Source organism: Dama dama, chromosome 29, assembly GCF_033118175.1.
Source record: "Dama dama isolate Ldn47 chromosome 29, ASM3311817v1, whole genome shotgun sequence".
NCBI classification, from domain to species: Eukaryota; Metazoa; Chordata; class Mammalia; order Artiodactyla; family Cervidae; genus Dama; species Dama dama.
The window spans coordinates 60,272,824-60,290,316 of record NC_083709.1 but is presented as its reverse complement, the minus strand read 5'-3'; the positions used below and the strand labels follow the sequence as shown (position 1 = coordinate 60,290,316).

At 37.7% G+C, this 17,493-nt stretch overlaps 1 protein-coding gene across 2 annotated transcripts in view; it reads right to left on the bottom strand.

Annotated features, from left to right (window-relative positions):
* VPS13A (vacuolar protein sorting 13 homolog A) overlaps positions 1 to 17,493 on the bottom strand; it is a 274,739-nt gene that overhangs the window by 207,787 nt on the left and 49,459 nt on the right. For both annotated transcript variants that reach the window (XM_061132455.1, XM_061132456.1), the window contains exons 18-19: positions 2,303 to 2,492; positions 2,102 to 2,216 (exon numbers count right to left, since the gene is read on the bottom strand). In XM_061132455.1, the coding sequence (XP_060988438.1) occupies positions 2,102 to 2,216; positions 2,303 to 2,492 (305 nt within the window). The remainder of the gene's footprint in view (positions 1 to 2,101; positions 2,217 to 2,302; positions 2,493 to 17,493) is intronic.

Below are 17,493 nucleotides of genomic sequence, written 5' to 3'. Positions count from 1 at the left end.
TCAATGTGTATGTTCCTCATTAAATATTAGTCAAGTATAAAACTGTAATACTTCAAAAAGGAATTTTTGATCCATAAACTCAATTGGGTAAAACTTGGAAGATATGCATCTAAAAAAATTAAGTTCCATGACACAGTTATTCATAACTGTGATATTAGAATCTCTGTAATTCTCCCCAATTTGTGAAATTAACACAGCTACCTCTGCCATACTGAACAATGAACTCAACCTTTATATTACTTGAGACAATGAAAAATTTTCAATTACTAAATCATCTTCAAGAAAACCATATGTAAACCAAAATAAGCAACCAGAGCTTTCTATAAAAACAGATGAACCTATCCCAATGAATTTTAACTAAAATAACATTTTCAACTTATATTAAAACATTTAACTAGAGTTTATATCCTAGTAACATCAATAAGTAGGTAGCCAAACTTTTTCTTTCACTTAAAGCAATAAAAATTGTGGGACACAGAGCAAAACAAACAGCAATGAAAATGAAACTTACTAAAAACATTAACAGGAGGCAAGAGAGTAAGCATCTATCAAGTGGAAAATCAAACTGAAAGAGTCAGCCAACAGATTTCAAAGGGAACCAAAAAAATTTTATCCTGAGACCATGGTCTGCACTTGGTAAACTTTGGAACTCCTTTCCATAGTCTCACAGAGCATAGGGAACAGATGACAAAAAAACAGAGTCCAGTAGGAGTTCTCATAAATCTGGGATCTAAAAGATACATACTAAAATTAAGAGTAATACAGAAGTTAAATCTCCCTCTCCCTAAAACCTACCCATAAGAGAATTCAAAGAATGTCTCTGAGAAAAACTTGGTGCTACAGAAGATTCCTGAGAGTCCCATGGACAGCAAGGAGATCAAACCAGTCAATCCTAAAGGAAATCAACCCTGAATATTCATTGGAAGGACTGATACTACAGTTGAACCTCCATTACTTTGGCCACCTGATAGAAAGAGCCAACTGACTGGAAAAGACCATGATGGTGGAAAACACTGAGGGCAGAAGGAGAAGGGGGTAAAGAGTGAATGTTTAAGTTTCAAACGGTACAAGGGTGGGAGCTGAGGAAACAATGCTGTAATTTATCCAAAGTCAGGCAAAAAACAGTCAAGAAACAGAAAAGCCTGAATATCACAGCTTGAAAAACACCTCATATATGTTGTTTAAATGACACACCTAGAACTAAACATAAAGGGGAAAAGAAGGTATAAGAATAAAAAAACATGTAGCAGACAATTACAACCGAAAGAAACCTAGAATCAGAATGAAAAGAATATTGAAAAATTAAAGCATTACCAAAAATATTCAAAATTTCATACAGATAAAAGATTTGGTTCACAGGAAAAAATTATCTCTGTATGTACCTAATTAGCAACAAAATTTATAAAGCAGAAAATTACAGATCCACATGAAATATACAAATCTACATAGACAGTGACGTGTTTTTCATGTACTTCTCTAAATAACTGTTAGACTATGGTGAAAAGGAGAAAAAAAATCTACTAAGGATACAGAAGACATGAAGTACATACTTTTCAAACATATATGGAACATTTTAAACATTACCATATGTTGAGCCAGAAAGCAAGTCTCAACAAATTACAAACCATTAAAAACCACAGAGATCATCTCTATAGTCATCTATACTTTTTAAAAGTGAATCTCTAATTTAAAATTGTTCCCAAAGAAATCTCCTAGCCCAAAGACTGAAAAAAGAAATGAGACCCAATCTTATACAAACTCTCCAAGATAATAAAAAAGGGTGGAACTTCTAGGTTCTGAGACCAATAGACTAAAATCTGGAAGTCATTATAAGAAAGGAAAATATAGGCCAGTTTCTGTCATAAACAGAATTTCAAAAACCCTAACAAAATTTTGCAATTAACATGAATGTGGTTCGAAGGTCAGACCTTTCTAAGTGTAAGACATAATTATCATTCTATTTGAATTTAAATATATAGAAGTACCAGACTAAGTTTCAACTGTATCTAGTCTAGAAATATAAACTCAAAGAATACTAAAATCAGTATAACATGATTCAAACTTTAGTAAATGATAAAACAATAATAATACTGGCATTTACCTGTTGCTGTCTTATCACGAAATTCTTCAAGTTTTGTCAAAGTTATTGAAGTCAGCTGTGCTAGATTTACCTCTTTTGGAGGTCTGAAGAATTCTACTATACTATTCACTGTTCTCTGTTAAAATAAGTATCAATAACATGAGGACAAACTCAAGGCAAATAGAAATATAATAAAACTTAGGAATTGCAAAAAATGCTTACTGCATCATATAACATTTCTAAAGGTTCAGCTTCTATGATACACCTCTGAGAAACAGTTTCATCTAAAGGATTTATCTCAAACATAATTTTCAAGAGTGATGCAGCATCATCTAATGAAGACAGGAGGCGGGGTTTTGTTGAGTTATCTGGTAAGCCAGTAACATGAAATGAATCTATTTTGGTTTCAAATCTGCATGAAGAAAAGACAGGAAAAAAATTAGCAATCAATATAATCTTAAAAGTATTTTTCAAATTAAAAATAGTAAAATAAAAAAACTTCACTCTGCATTTCTTGCTACTCTGTTCCATGCACAACAAAGAAAATACACAGCTATTTGATCTAAAATGACACAGATTAACTCACAAAGAATTCTATTCACATTTTGATTTCTAGATTAAGCAGTTCTGAAGGGTTTGGGGTTTCCGGTTCCCTATGGAAGGAGTTTTAAGTTACCACTCCATACTAACAAGTAAAAAGAACTGAAAAACCAAAAACTCTTCTTAGATATGTAAGAGGGGAGGACACAGGGTAAACCACTGCCCCTAAGACTGGAGAGACAGACAGACAGTCATGACTTACCAGAACAGAGACCTGCCAAAGGAAGATAGCATGGACACCAGAACCAAGGCTGGGAAATCTAAACTGTATCTGATGAACTGCGGGAGATGTTAGTGTAGATAACTGAGAGTTAAAAACTCTAGAGGGAGCCAGCCACAGGGAGGTCCCAAATAATTTGATATATACCCCCAGGAATTTGACCAAGTTCTAACAGTAAGAACTGGAGAAATATCTCCTCCTCAGGCAAGGAGTGGTCAAACAGGAGATGACTGAACATGAGACCAAAACGAGAGAATTTAATTCAGATGACCATTATGTCAACTACTATGGGCAAGAATCCCTTAGAAGTCCTTAGTAGCCCTCAAAGTCAACAAGAGTCTGAAATGCAGTATTTGGGTGCAATCTCAAAAACAAAAGAATGATCTCAGTTCGTTCCCAAAGCAAACCATTCAATATCACAGTAATCCAAGTCTATGCCCCAACTACTAATGCTGAAGAAAGTGAATTTGAATGGTTCTATCAAGACCTATAGAACTAACACGCCAAAAAGATGTCCCTTTCATCACAGATGAACAGAATGCAAAAGAAGGAAGTCAAGAGTTACCTGGAGTAACAAGCAAGTTTGACCATGGAGTACAAAATGAAGCAGGACAAAGGCTACTAGACTTTTGCAAAGAGAACACAGTGATCAAAGAAAACATTCTTTACCAACAATGCAAGAGACGACTCTACACATGGACATTACCAGATGGTCAATTTCAAAATCAGGTTGATTATATTGTTTGCAGCTGAAGATGCATAAGCTCTTTAGAGTCAGCTAAAACAAGACTGAGAGCTGACTATGGCTCAGATCATGAGTGACTTATTGAAAATTCAGACTTAAATTGAAGAAAGTAAGGAAAACCACTAGCCCATTCAGGTATGACTTAAATGCGTTATGATTATGAGAAATAGATTAAAGGGATTAGATTTGATTGAGTAAAAAACCTATGAATGGAGGTTCATAACACTGTACAAGAGGCAGTGATTAAAACAATCCCCAAGAAAAAGAAACGTAAAAGTGCAAAATGGCTGTCTGAGGAGGCCTTACAAATATCTGAGAAAACAGGAGAAGCAAATGGCAAAGGAAAAAAGGAAAGATATACCCATTTGAATGCAGAGTTCCAAAGAACAGCAAGGAGAGATAAGAAAGCCTTCCTCAGGAATCACCACAAAGAAATAGAGGAAAACAATAGAATGGGAAGACCAGAGATCTCTTCAAGAAAATTAGAGATACCAAGGAAACATTTCACACAAAGATGGGCACAACAAAGGACAGAAATGCTGTGAAACTAACAGAAACAGAAGATATTAAGAAGGGGTGGCAAAAATACACAGAAGAATTATGCAAAAAAGAACTTAATGACCCAGATAACCATGATAGTGTGATCCCTCATCTAGAGGCAGACATCCTGGAGTGTGAAGTCAAGTAGGCCTTAGAAAGCATCACTACAAACAAAGCTAGTGGAGGTGATGGAATTCCAGCTGACCTATTTCATATCCCATAAGATGATGCTGTTAAAGGGCTACATTCAATATGCCAGCAAATTTGGAAAACTCAGCAGCAGATTCAGGATTGGAAAAGGTCAGTTTTCATTCCAATCCCAAACAAAGCACTGCCAAACAATGTTCAAACTACCACACAATTGCCCTCATTTCACATGCTAGCAAAGTAACGCATAAAAATTCTCCAAGCTAGGCTTCAACAGTACATGAACCGAGAACTTCCAGATGTTCAAGCTAGATTTAGAAAAGGCAGAGGAACCAGAGATCAAATTGTCAACATCTGTTGGATCATAGAAAATGCAAGATAATTCTCAGAAAAACATCTACTTCTGCTTTATTGACTATGTCAAAGCCTTTGACTGTGTGGATCACAATGAAATATGGAAAATTCTTAAAGAGATGGGAATATCATACCACCTAACCTGACTCCTGGGCAATCTGTATGCAGGTCAAAAAAGCAACAATTACAACTGAACATGGAGCAACAGACTGGTCCAAAATTGGGAAAGAAGTACATCAAGGCTATATACTGCACCCTGCTTATTTAACTTCTATGCAGAGTACCTCATGAAAAATGCTGGGTTGGATGAATCACAAGCAGGAATCAAGATTGCTGGGAGAAATATCAAATTTTCTCAGATATGCAGATGATACCACCCTAATGGCAGAAAGCAAAGACAAATTAAAGAGACTCCTGATGAAGGTGAAAGAGGAGAGTGAAAAAGCTGGCTTAAAACTCAACATGTGGAGAGGGAAGGTTCAGTGTCCGGGAAAGAGGAGGCCGGAATGGGGACCAGAGTCATAGGTGGTGGATGGGACACTTGGGTTTCACAGGAAAGAAGATGGAGGGTGCAGAGCAGGTGTCTGTGACTGGATTTGCATTTGACATTTGGCCTCCACAGAAGAACTGTTTACTGGGACAGCAAGAGCGGAAGGCGGGCCAGAGCAAGGCTGACAAGTGGCCCAGGTGACACATTCACGTGGAAACCTCCTCCCCATCCTTGTCTTCATCTGCAGGGACAGGAGCTCTGTGTGCCATGGAGAATGCATCAAGCCCTGAGCCTTTGGAGTGGGAGCAATAACTCCAAGACCCTAGACTACCAGAGACTAACCCTAGGGAGTATCAAATAGTGAGAACTCACACAAAGGAAACCACTTGAATACAAGACCTGGCATGACCAGGTAGCACCCTGTGCAGTGGCTCAGACGGTAAAGCGTCTGCCTGCAATGCGGGAGACCTGGGTTCAATCCCTGGGTCGGGAAGATCCCCTGGAGAAGGAAATGGCAACCCACTCCAGTACTCTTGCCTGGAAAATCCCATAGGTGGAGGAGCCTGGTAGGCTACAGTCCACGGGGTCGTGAAGTCGGACACGACTGAGTGACTTCACTTTCACTCACAAACAAAAAACAAAAATACAAAACCAATCATCAGCACGCAGGATTACCACCTCACCCAGCCGTGCCCATCAGAGGGAAGAGAAACAAACACTCAGCACAAACCCCAGCCGATGGGAAGCTTACACAAACTACTGCATCAACCTCAGAAGGGCAGAAATCAAAAGGAAGAAAGAATTCAATCATGAAGCCTGGGAAAAGGAGACCTCAAACACAAAGTTAAAAAAATAACGAAAGGCAGAGAAATACTACACAAATGAAGGAACAAACTAGAAACACAGAAGTCCAAATAAGTGAAGAGGAAATAGGCAAACATCTGAAAAAGAAGTCAGAATAATGATAGTAAAGATGATCACAAACCTTGAAAACAAAATGGAGAAAATGCAAGAAGCAATTAACAAAGACCTAGAAGTGAAGACTAAACATAGAGACAAAAAACAGAATTACTGAAATTAAAAATACTCTATAAGGAATCAATAGTAGAATATCTAAAGCAGAAGAACGAATCAGTGAATTGGAAGATAAAATGGTGGAAATAACTTCTGAAGAGCAGAATAAAGGAAAAAGAATGAAAAGAACTGAGGACAACATCAGAGACATCTGGGACAATATAAAATGCACCAACATTCAAATTATAGGGGTCTCAGAAGAAGAGAAAAAGAAAGGGTATGAGAAAATTTTTGAAGAGATTGTAGTTGAAAATTTCCCCAACATGGAAAAGGAATAGTCAATCAAGTCCTAGAGGCACAAAGAGTCCCATACAGGGTAAATCCAAGGAGAAACATGCCAAGACACATACTAATCAAACTAACAAAGACTAAGCACAAAGAAAGAATATTAAAAGCATCAAGGGAGAAGCAACAAGTAACATACAAGGGAAACCCCATCCACTTAACAGCTGATCTTTCAGCAGAAACTCTGCAGGCCACAAGGGAATAGCAGGATATATTTAAAGTACTGAAAGGGAAAAATCTACAACCAAGATTACCCAGCAAGGATCTCATTCAAAATTGATAGAGAAATAAAAAGCTTTTTAGACAAGCAAAAGTTAAGAGAATTCAGTACCACCAAACCAGCTTTACAATAAATGTTAAAGAGACTTATATGGTCAAGAAATACAAGAAAAGAAAAAGATCTACAAAATCAACCCCCAACAATGAAGAAAATGGCAACAGGAATATATATACCAATAATTACTTTAAATGTAAATGGATTAAGCACTCCAACTGAAAGACACAGACTAGCTGAATGGAAACAAAAACAAGACCCACATATATGCTATCTACAAGAAACCCACTTCAGACCTAAAGACACATATAGATGGAAAGTGAGAGGATGGAAAAATATACTCCATGCAAATGGGAAGCAAAAGAAAGCTAGAGTAGCAATCCTCATATCAGACAAAACAAACCTTAAAGATTACAAGAGATAAGGCAGGACACTACATAATGATCAAGGGATCAATCCAAGAGAAAGATATAACAACTGTATATATCTATGCACCCAACACAGGAGCACCTCAATACATAAGACAAACACTAACAGACATAAAAGGAGAAACTGACAGTAACACAATAATAGAAGGAGACTTGAACACCCCACTCACACCAATGGACAGATCATCAAAACAGAAAATTAATAAGGAAACACAAGTCTTAAATGATACATTAGATAAGATGGATCTCATTGATATCTTCAGGACATTCCATCCAAATGCAGAAGAATACACCTTCTTCTTAAGTGCACATGGAACATTCTCCACAATAGACCACATCCTGGGTCACAAATCAAACTTCAGTAAACTTAAGAAAACTGAAACCATATCAAGCATCTTCTCCGACCACAACACTTTGAGACTAGATATAAATTACAAGAAAAAAACTGTAAGAAACACAAACACGTGGAGATTAAACAACACGTTTCTAAATAACCAGTGGGTTACTGAAGAAATCAAAAGGGAAATCAGAAAATTTCTAGAAACAAATGACAATGAAAACACGACAACTCAAAACCTATGGGATGCAGCAAAAGGTGTTCTAAGAGGGAAGTTTGTAGCAATACAATCCTCCCTCAAGAAACAAAAAGAAAACATCAAATAGACAACCTAACTTTACACCTAAAACAACTGGAAAAAGAAGAACAAAAAAAAACAAAAATTAGTAGAAGGAAAGAAATCATAAAGATCTGAGCAAAAATGAATGAAAAAGAAATGAAAGAAATAACAGTAAAGATTAATAAAATGAAAAGCTGGTTCTTTGAGAAGATAAACAAAATTCACAAACCTTTAGCCAGACTCAATAAGAAAAAAAGAAGAATCAAATCAACAAAATTAGAAATGAAAAGGGAGAGGGTTACAACAGACAATGCAGAATTACGAAGAACTATAAGAGACTATTATGAACAACTATATGGCAATAAAATGCATAACCTGGAAGAAACGGACAGATTCTAAGAAAAGTTCAATCTTCCAAGAATGAACCAGGAAGAAATAGAAATTATGAACAACCCAATTACAAGCACTGAAGTTGAAGTTGTGATCAATAATCTCCCAAAAAACAAAAGCCCAGGACCAGATGGCTTCATAGAAGAATTCCATCAAACATTTAGAGAAGAGCTAATGACTATCCTTCTAAAACTCTTTCAAAAAATTGCAGAGGAAGAACACTTCCAAACTCATTCTATGAAGCCACCATCACCCTGATACCAAAATCAAAGACAGCACAAAAAAAAGAAAACTATAGGCCAATATCACTGATGAACATAGATGCAAAAATCCTCAACAAAATCTTAGCAAACAGAATTCAGCAACACATCAGAAACCTCATACACCATGATCAAGTTAGGTTTATTCCAGCAATGCAAGGATTCTCCCACATACACAAATCAATCAATGTGATACACTGTTGTTAACAAATTGAAACATAAAAGCCATATGATCATCACAAAAGATGACCAAAAAGTCTTTGACAAAATTCAGCACCCAGTTATGATGAAAACGCTTCAAAAAATGGGCATTAAAAAAAAAAAATGGGCATAGAAGGAACCTGCCTCAACATAGTAAAGGCCATATATGATAAGCCTACAGCAAACATCATTCTCAACGGTGAAAACTGAAAGCATTCCAGCTAAGATCAGGAACAAGACAGGTTGTCCACTTTCATCACTATTATTCAACATAGTTCTGGAAGTCCTAGCTATAGCAATCAAAGAAAAAGAATTAAAAGGAATCCAGATTGGAAAAGAAGTAGTAAAGCTCTCACTGTTTGCAGATGACACAATACTGTACATAGAAAACCCAAAAGATAGTATCAGAAAACTACTAAAGCTAATCAGCGAATTTAGCGAAGTCACAGGATACAAAATCAATACACAGAAATCACTTGCATTTCTATATACTAACAATAAAAAATCAGAAAGAAATTAAGGAATCAATCCCATTCACGACTGCAACACAAAGAATTAAATATCTAGGAATAAACTTACCTAAGGAGACAAAGAACTGTAAATAGAAAATTACAAGACACTAATGAAAGAAATCAAAGATGGCATAGACAGATGAAGAGAGATTCCATGTTCCTGGATAGGAAGAATCAACATTGTGAAAATGACTATACTACCAAACACAATCTTCATATTCAATGCAATCCCTATCAAACTACCAATGACGTTTTTTCACAAAACTAGAACAAAAATTTCCCAATTCATATGAAAACACAAAAGACCCCAAATAATGGAGCTGGAGGAAATCAACCTTCCTGACTTCAGATTATACTACAAGGCTTCACTGGTGGCTCAGATGGTAAACCATCTGTCTGCAATGCTGGAGACCCAGGTTCGTTCCCTGGGTTGGGAAGATCCCCTGGAGAAGGAAATGGCAACCCACTCCAGTACTCTTGCCTGGAAAATCCCATGGAAAGAGGAGCCTGGTAGGCTACAGTCCATGGGGCCGCATAGAGTCAGACACGACTGAGTGACTTTACTTACTTACTTAGAGTCATCAAGACAGTATGGTACTGGCACAAAAACAGAAAAATAGACCAATGGAACAAGATAGAAAGCCCAGAAATAAACCCATGCACCTATGTGTACCTTATTTTTGACAAAGGAGGCAAGAATATAAAAGGGGGCAAAGACAGCCTATTCAATAAATGGTGCTGGGAAAACTGGACAGCTACCTGTAAAAGAATGAAGTTAGAACACTTCCTAACACCATTCACAGAGACAAACTCAAAATGGAATAAAGACCTAAACATAAGATCAGAAACTATAGAACTCTTAGAGCAAAAACATAGGCCAAACACTCAATGACATAATCAAAGAAAGATCCTCCACGACTCACCTCCTAGAGTAGTGAAAATAAAAGCAAAAGTAAACAAATGGGACCTGATTAAACTTAAAAGCTTTTGCACAGCTAAGGAAACTATAAGCAAGATGAAAAGACAACCCTCAAAATGGGAGAAAATGATAGCAAATGAATCTACTGACAAAGGATTAATTACCAAATATACAAGCAGCTCATACAACTCAATGCCCGAAAAACAAACAACCCAATCAAAAAGCAGGAGAAAGACCTAAACAGAAATTTCTCCAAGGAAGACATACAGATGGCTAACAAACACATGAAAAGATGCTGAACATCGCTCATTATTAGAGAAATGCAAATCTAAACCACTATGAGATATCACCTCACACTGGTCAGAATGGCCATCATCAAAAAGTCTACAAACAATAAATGCTGGAGAGGGTGTAGAGAAAAGGGAATGCTCTTGCACTGTTGGTGGCAATGTAAATGGATACAGGCACTATGGAAGACAGTATGAAGATTCGTTTAAATAGCGCAAATATAACCACCATATAACCCAGCAATCCCACTCCTAGGCATATATCCTGAGGAAACCAAAATTGAAAAAGACACATGTATCCCACTGTTCATTGCAGCACTATTTACAATAGATAGAACATGGAAGCAACTTAGACATTCATCAACAGATGATTGGATAAAGAAGGTGTGGTACATATATATGATGGACTATTACTCAGCCATAAAAAGTAATACATCTGAGTCAGTTCTAATAAGGTGGATGAACCTAGAACCTATTATACAGAGTGAAGTAAGTCAGAAAGAGAAAGATAAATATCATATTCTAACACATATATACAGAATCTAGAAAAATGGTACTAAAGAATTGATTTACAGGGCAGCAGTGGAGAAACTCCAGTATTCTTGCCTGGAGAATCCCAGGGACAGTGGAGCCTGGTGGGTTGCCATCTATGGGGTCTCACAGAGTCGGACACAACTGAAGTGACTTAGAGAGAGAGTGGAGAAACAGACATAGAGAAAAGACTTATGGACATGGGGAGAGGGAGGAGAGGGTGAGATGTATGGAAACAGTAACATGGAAACTTAATTACCATATGTAAAATAGACAGTCAATGGGAATTTGCTGTGTGGCTCAGGAAACTCAAACAAGGACTCTGCATCAACCTAGAGGGGTGGGATGGGGAGGCAAATGGGGTGGAGGTTCAAATGGGAGTTGATATGTGTATACCTATGGCTGATTCATGTTGAGGTTTGACAGAAAATAACAAAATTCTACGAAGCAATTATCCTTTAATAAAAAATTAATTAAAAAAATAAAACTCAACACATAAAAAACAAAGGCAAAAAAATCATGGCATCCAGTCCCATCACTTCACAGCAAACAGATGGTGAAAAAATTGAAACAGTGGCAGATTTTATGTTCTTCATTCCCAAAATCACTGCAGACAGTGATTGCAACCGTGAAATTAAAAGATGCTTGCTCCTTGGAAGGAAATCTATGACAAACCTAGACAGTGTATTAAAAAGCAGAGACATCACTTTGTCAACAAAGGTCCATGTAGTCAAAGTTATGTATTTTTCAGTAGTCATGCAGAGATGTGAGTGTTCAACCATAATGAAGCCTGAGTACCAGAGAACAGACGCTTTGGAATTGTGGTGCTGGAGTCTTGAGAGTCCCATGGACAGCAAGGAGATCAAACCAGTCAATCCTAAAGAAAATCAACCCTGAATATTCTTTGCAAGGACTGATGCTGAAGTTGAAGCTCCAATATTTTGACGACCTGACGTGAGGAGCCGACTCACTGTAAAGACCCTGATACTGGAAAGATTGAGGGCAGGAGAGGAGGCGACAGACGATGCAGTTGAATGGCATCACCGACTAAATGGACCTGAGTGTGAGCAAACTTCAGAACATCGTAGGATAGTAGTGCTACAGTTCATGGGATTAAAAGAGTTAGACAAAACTTAGTGACTGAACAACAAACAGCAATGTTAAGAGGAAGAAAAAACAGCAATGTAGAGAGAAAGAAAAAATATTTGAAAACAACACATCTGGTAAGGACCTATTGTCTGAAATACACAAAGAACACATAAAACTCAGTAAGAACAAAACGTACTCAACACAATTTAAAAAAGACTGACAAAAAGTTTATGAAAAGATGCTCTATATCATATCATTTGCAGAAACACAAATTCAAATAATACTGACATACCACTACATACTTATTACAAAAGCCAAAACCTGGCATATGACAACACCAAGTAATAACGAAGATACAGGTGGAGCAATAGGAACAATCATACGATGCTCTTAGGAATTCAAAATGGTATAGTAACTGTGGAAAAAGTTTGGTGGTTCCTTACACAATTAAGCATATTGTTACCACATAGGTGTGCGTGTTAAGTTGCTTTAGTCGTGTCCGACTCCTTGCGATGCTAGGGACTGTAGCCAGTGAGGGTCCTCTGTCCATGGGATTCTCCAGGCAAGAATACTGGAGTAAATTGCCAGGCCCTCCTCCAGGGACTCTCCCTAACTCAGGGATTGAACCTGGGTCTCCTGCACTGGCAGGCAGGTTCTTTACCACTAGTACCACCTGGGAAGCCCACTGTTACCATGTGAACCAGCAATCAGCTCCTTGTTGTTTACCCAAAGGAGATGAAAACTTATGTTCATATAAAACCTGTACACAGCTGTTTATAGCACTTTTATTCATACTGTCAAAATGTAGATGCAACCAAAATGTCCTTCAGTAGGTGAATGGATGAACTGTGGTACATCCAGACAATAAAAACAATGGGTTAACAACTCATGAAGACATACAGGAAGCGTAAATGCATATCACTAAATGAAAGAAGTCAATATGAAGAGACTACACATTGTATTTCAGCTATTGGACATTCTACAAAGGGCAAAACTATGAACACAGGAAAACTGTAGCTGGGGGGGTAGGTAAGGAATAAATACACAAAACAGAATTTTTAGAACAGTGAAAATACTATGTGTGATACTGTAATAATGGACACTTGTCATTCTGTATTTGTTCGTACCACAGAATATAAAACAAAAATGAATCATGATGTAAACTATGGACTTTGGATAACTATGTCAGTGTATGTTCAGTTTTAGTAAAAATGTACCATTCTGCTAAGTGGAGTTGATATGGGGGTATTTATGAGTAGGAACAAGATTTATATGAGAAATGTCTACACCTCCCTCTCAATTTTGTTGTAAACCTCAAACTGCTCTAAAATAATACAGGCTTCAAAAAACAAGTTAATGTACGAGTACTGTCACTCAAAGTGGCAGGAAACGGTGCTCAAATAATCAAGTTTCCCCACTGAAATAAACATTAACCTAGCAAAAACTCCTAAAATCAACTTTTTAGCAAGTCTGGAATTTAATTAAAAAAAAAAAAAACTTAGAGCAACCAGGGAAAAGTTAAGCAAAAGACAGCTGAATTTCAGACAGGTAGCCCTCTGGCATTTCTGCTTAACTGTCCATCATCCCCATTCCTTAGCAAAGCAGTAACTATAGGGACAGTGGGCCATATTCCTGGTGTATCCCACTGGAGCCAGGGGACTAACAAAAGCTGCTGTGATATGAATATCTGGGGCCTCAAAGTTCATTTGCTGAAATTCTAATGTCTAATGTGATGTTATTTAGATGCAGGGCCTTTGGGTAGTGATTAGGTCATTAGGGCAGAGCCCTCATGAATGGGATCACTGGTCCTTAAAAAGAGGCACGGAAGGCTCCAGGAGAGATGACAAGCCGCTGCTGCTGCTGCCCTCGTGGACTCCAGGAGCAATCTCGAGCTGCCACTGCCACCCTTGTAGGTTCCAGGAGCGGCCACGAGCCACCTCCAGCGCCATGGCGGGCTCTGGAGGCATCACGAGCTGCCACTGCTACCAAGAGCCCCAGGAAGGGGCACACCATGTACACATGATGTACATGGTGTGCACATGTACACATGATGTACATGGTGTGCACTACATGCACACATCGCCTACCCAGGGGCGAACAGCCAGGACATGCTGAGGTTAGAGGCAGCAGACGCCTGTACTAAAACAGCCCTTGCGCCAAATGTACTATTAACCCCACCCAAGCAACACAAGAATGCGCCCACATACAAAAAGCCCTCAAAGATCACAGAAGACAGTAGTTTCTCCTAACTTTACACGGTAAGAGAAGTATAAGTAAAATGAAGAAGCAGAATGACTCCCAGTAAAAAGATCAAGAGAATTCCCCTGAAAGAACAATGACACAGACCTCTTCAGTCTAACAGACACCAAGTTCGAAAGATAAAATTAAATATAAAATAAGATAAAAATACTTAAGTAATTAAGAAAGGCTATTAATAGAAATGCAGAGTGTTATAAAAAACAAAATAAAAACTATAAAAGGGGAGGCAAGAAAAAGTAGAAAACTCATTTACTGAGACGGAAAGTGAGCTAAAGGCAATGAAGGGCAAAATGAATAATTTAGAAGGATAAGGATCTGGCAGATAGAATTTAGTAAATCACCCAATCAGAACACCAGATGAAAGCCAATTGAAATTATGGGGCTGAAAACTTTCCAAACATAAAGAAGAAAATAGAAATCCAGGTACAGGAAGCACAGAAAGTCCCAAACAAGATACACCCAAACAGAACTATACCAAGACATATTATAATAAAAATGGCAAAAGTTAAAGAGAGGATTCTAAAAGTACCAAGAGAAAAACAAAAAGTTAACTACAAGGGAATCCCTATAAGACTATCAGCTGATTTTTCTACAGAAATGTTGTTGGCCAGAAGGGATGGCAACACATTATTCAAAATCACAAAAGGGGAAAATATGCAACCTAGAATACTCTGACTAGCAGGGTCAGAATAGGAGACAAAAAGAATTTCTCAGATAAGCAAAAAATAAAGAGAATACAGCAATACTAAACCCACCTTAAAAGAAACATGGAAAATCTTTTCTAAATAAGAATGTACGGGAAAGAGAAAAATCACAACTGTAAAGCAAATCACTTAAATAAGCTAGTACATTTTTTATGTAAAAACCAAAACAAAACAATTTCATGAAAACAATGATAACCCCAATGGAACAGTAAAAGGATAAACATAAAGATGTTTTTAAAAAAAGGACATCAAAAACATAAAATGTGGGGTAGAAGAGCAAGAAAAGGTAGAAGGTAGATTTTTTTTTTCTTTTTTTAGAATGTGTGTTAGCCTATATGACTATCAATCTAAAGCAAGTAGATATAAGAAGCAGTTAACATACTTGAAAAACAAGGCAATCTGAAATCAAATGCACACAACAGATTGACTAAAACCAAAAAAAGAAAACATAAACATAAAAGGAAATCATCAAACCACAAAAGAGAAAAATGGGAGGATTCCCTGGTGGTCCAATGGCTAGAACTGTGCACTCTCCAGTACTGCCAAGGACTGGGGTTCGATCTGTGGTGAGGGAACTAAGATCCCGTAAGTTACATGGTGTGGCCAAAAGAAGAAGAAGAAATATACCATCAACAGGAAACAAGGTTTCAGTTCAGTTCAGTTGCTCAGTCGTGTCTGACTCTGTGCAACCCCATGAATCACAGCACGCCAGGCCTCCCTGTCCATCACCAACTCCTGGAGTCGACCCAAACCCATGTCCATTGAGTCAGTGATGCCATCCAACCATCTCATCCTCTGTCGTCCCCTTCTCTTTCTGCCCTCAATCTCTCCCAGCATCAGGGTCTTTTCCAATGAGTCAACTCTTCGCATGAGGTGGCCAAAGTACTGGAGTTTCAGCTTCAACATCAGTCCTTACAATAACACCCAGGACTGATCTCCTTTAGGATGGACTGGTTGGATCTCCTTGCAGTCCAAGGGACTCTCAAGAGTCTTCTCCAACACCACAGCTCAAAAGCATCAATTCTTCAGTGCTCATCTTTCTTTACAGTCCAACTCTCACATTCATACATGACCAGTGGAAAAACCATGGCCTTGACTAGACGGACCTTTGTTGGCAAAGTAATGTCTCTGCTTTTTAATATGCTGTCTAGGTCAGTCATAACTTTCCTTCCAAGGAGTAAGCGTCTTTTAATTTCATGGCTGCAATCACCATCCACAGTGATTTTGGAGCCCAGAAAAATAAAGTCAGCCACTATTTCCACCGTTGCCCATCTATTTGCCATGAAGTGATGGGACCGGATGCCATGATCTTAGTTTTCTGAATGTTGAGCTTTAAGCCAACTTTTTCACTCTCCTCTTTCACTTTCATTCATCAAGAGGCTCTTTAGTTCTTCACTTTCTGCCATAAGGGTGGTGTCATCTGCATATCTGAGGTTATTGATATTTCTCCCGGCAATCTTGATTCCGGCTTGTGCTTCCTCCAGCCTAGAGTTTCTCATGATGTACTCTGCATATAAGTTAAATAAGCAGAGTGACAATATACAGCCTTGACGTACTCCTTTTCCTATTTGAAACCAGTCTGTTGTTCCATGTCCAATTCTAACCATTGCTTCTTGACCAGCACACAGGTTTCTCAAGAGGCAGGTCAGGTGGTATAGTATTCCCATCTCTTGAAGAATTTTCCAGTTTATTGTGATCCACACAGTATAACATAAATACATGTCTATCAATAATTACCTTAAACATCAATGGCCTAAATGCTCCAACAAAAGAGTGGCAGACTGAATAAAACAAACAGCCTACAATATGCTACCTACAAGAGACCCACCTTAGGGCAAAAGACCCACACAGATCAAAAATGAGAGGATGGAAAAGATATTCCATGCAAATGAAAATGACAAGAAAGTGGGGGTCACAATACTTCTATTAGACAAAATAAACTTTAAAACAAATGCCATAGAAGGATACTAAAATGATAAAAGGATCAATACAAGATGATTTTACACTCATCAACATACATGCACCTAATACAGGAGAACCCAAACACATAAATACTAACAGACATAAAGTGAGAAATTGATGGGAATACAGTAATAGTAGGAGATTTTAACACCCCACTCACATTAATGAAAAGATCTTTGAGACAGGAAATCAACAAGGCAACAGAGATCCTAAATGATAAAACAGAACAATTAGACTTTTAATTGATATTTTCAGGACTTTACATCCAAAGACACATTTTTTTCAAGTGCACGTGGAAGATTCTCTAGGACTGACCACATACTAGGGTATGAAATAAGACTCAACAAATGTAAGAGTAAAGAAATTATCTCAAGTAACTATTCTGACCACACGGAAAAAAGGAGCATCCTTGGCAAATGGTATTGGGAAAGTTGGACAGTGGCATGTAAATCAATGAAGTTAGACCATACTCTCACACCATGCACAAAAATAAACTCAAAGTGACTTAAAGACTTAAACATAAGA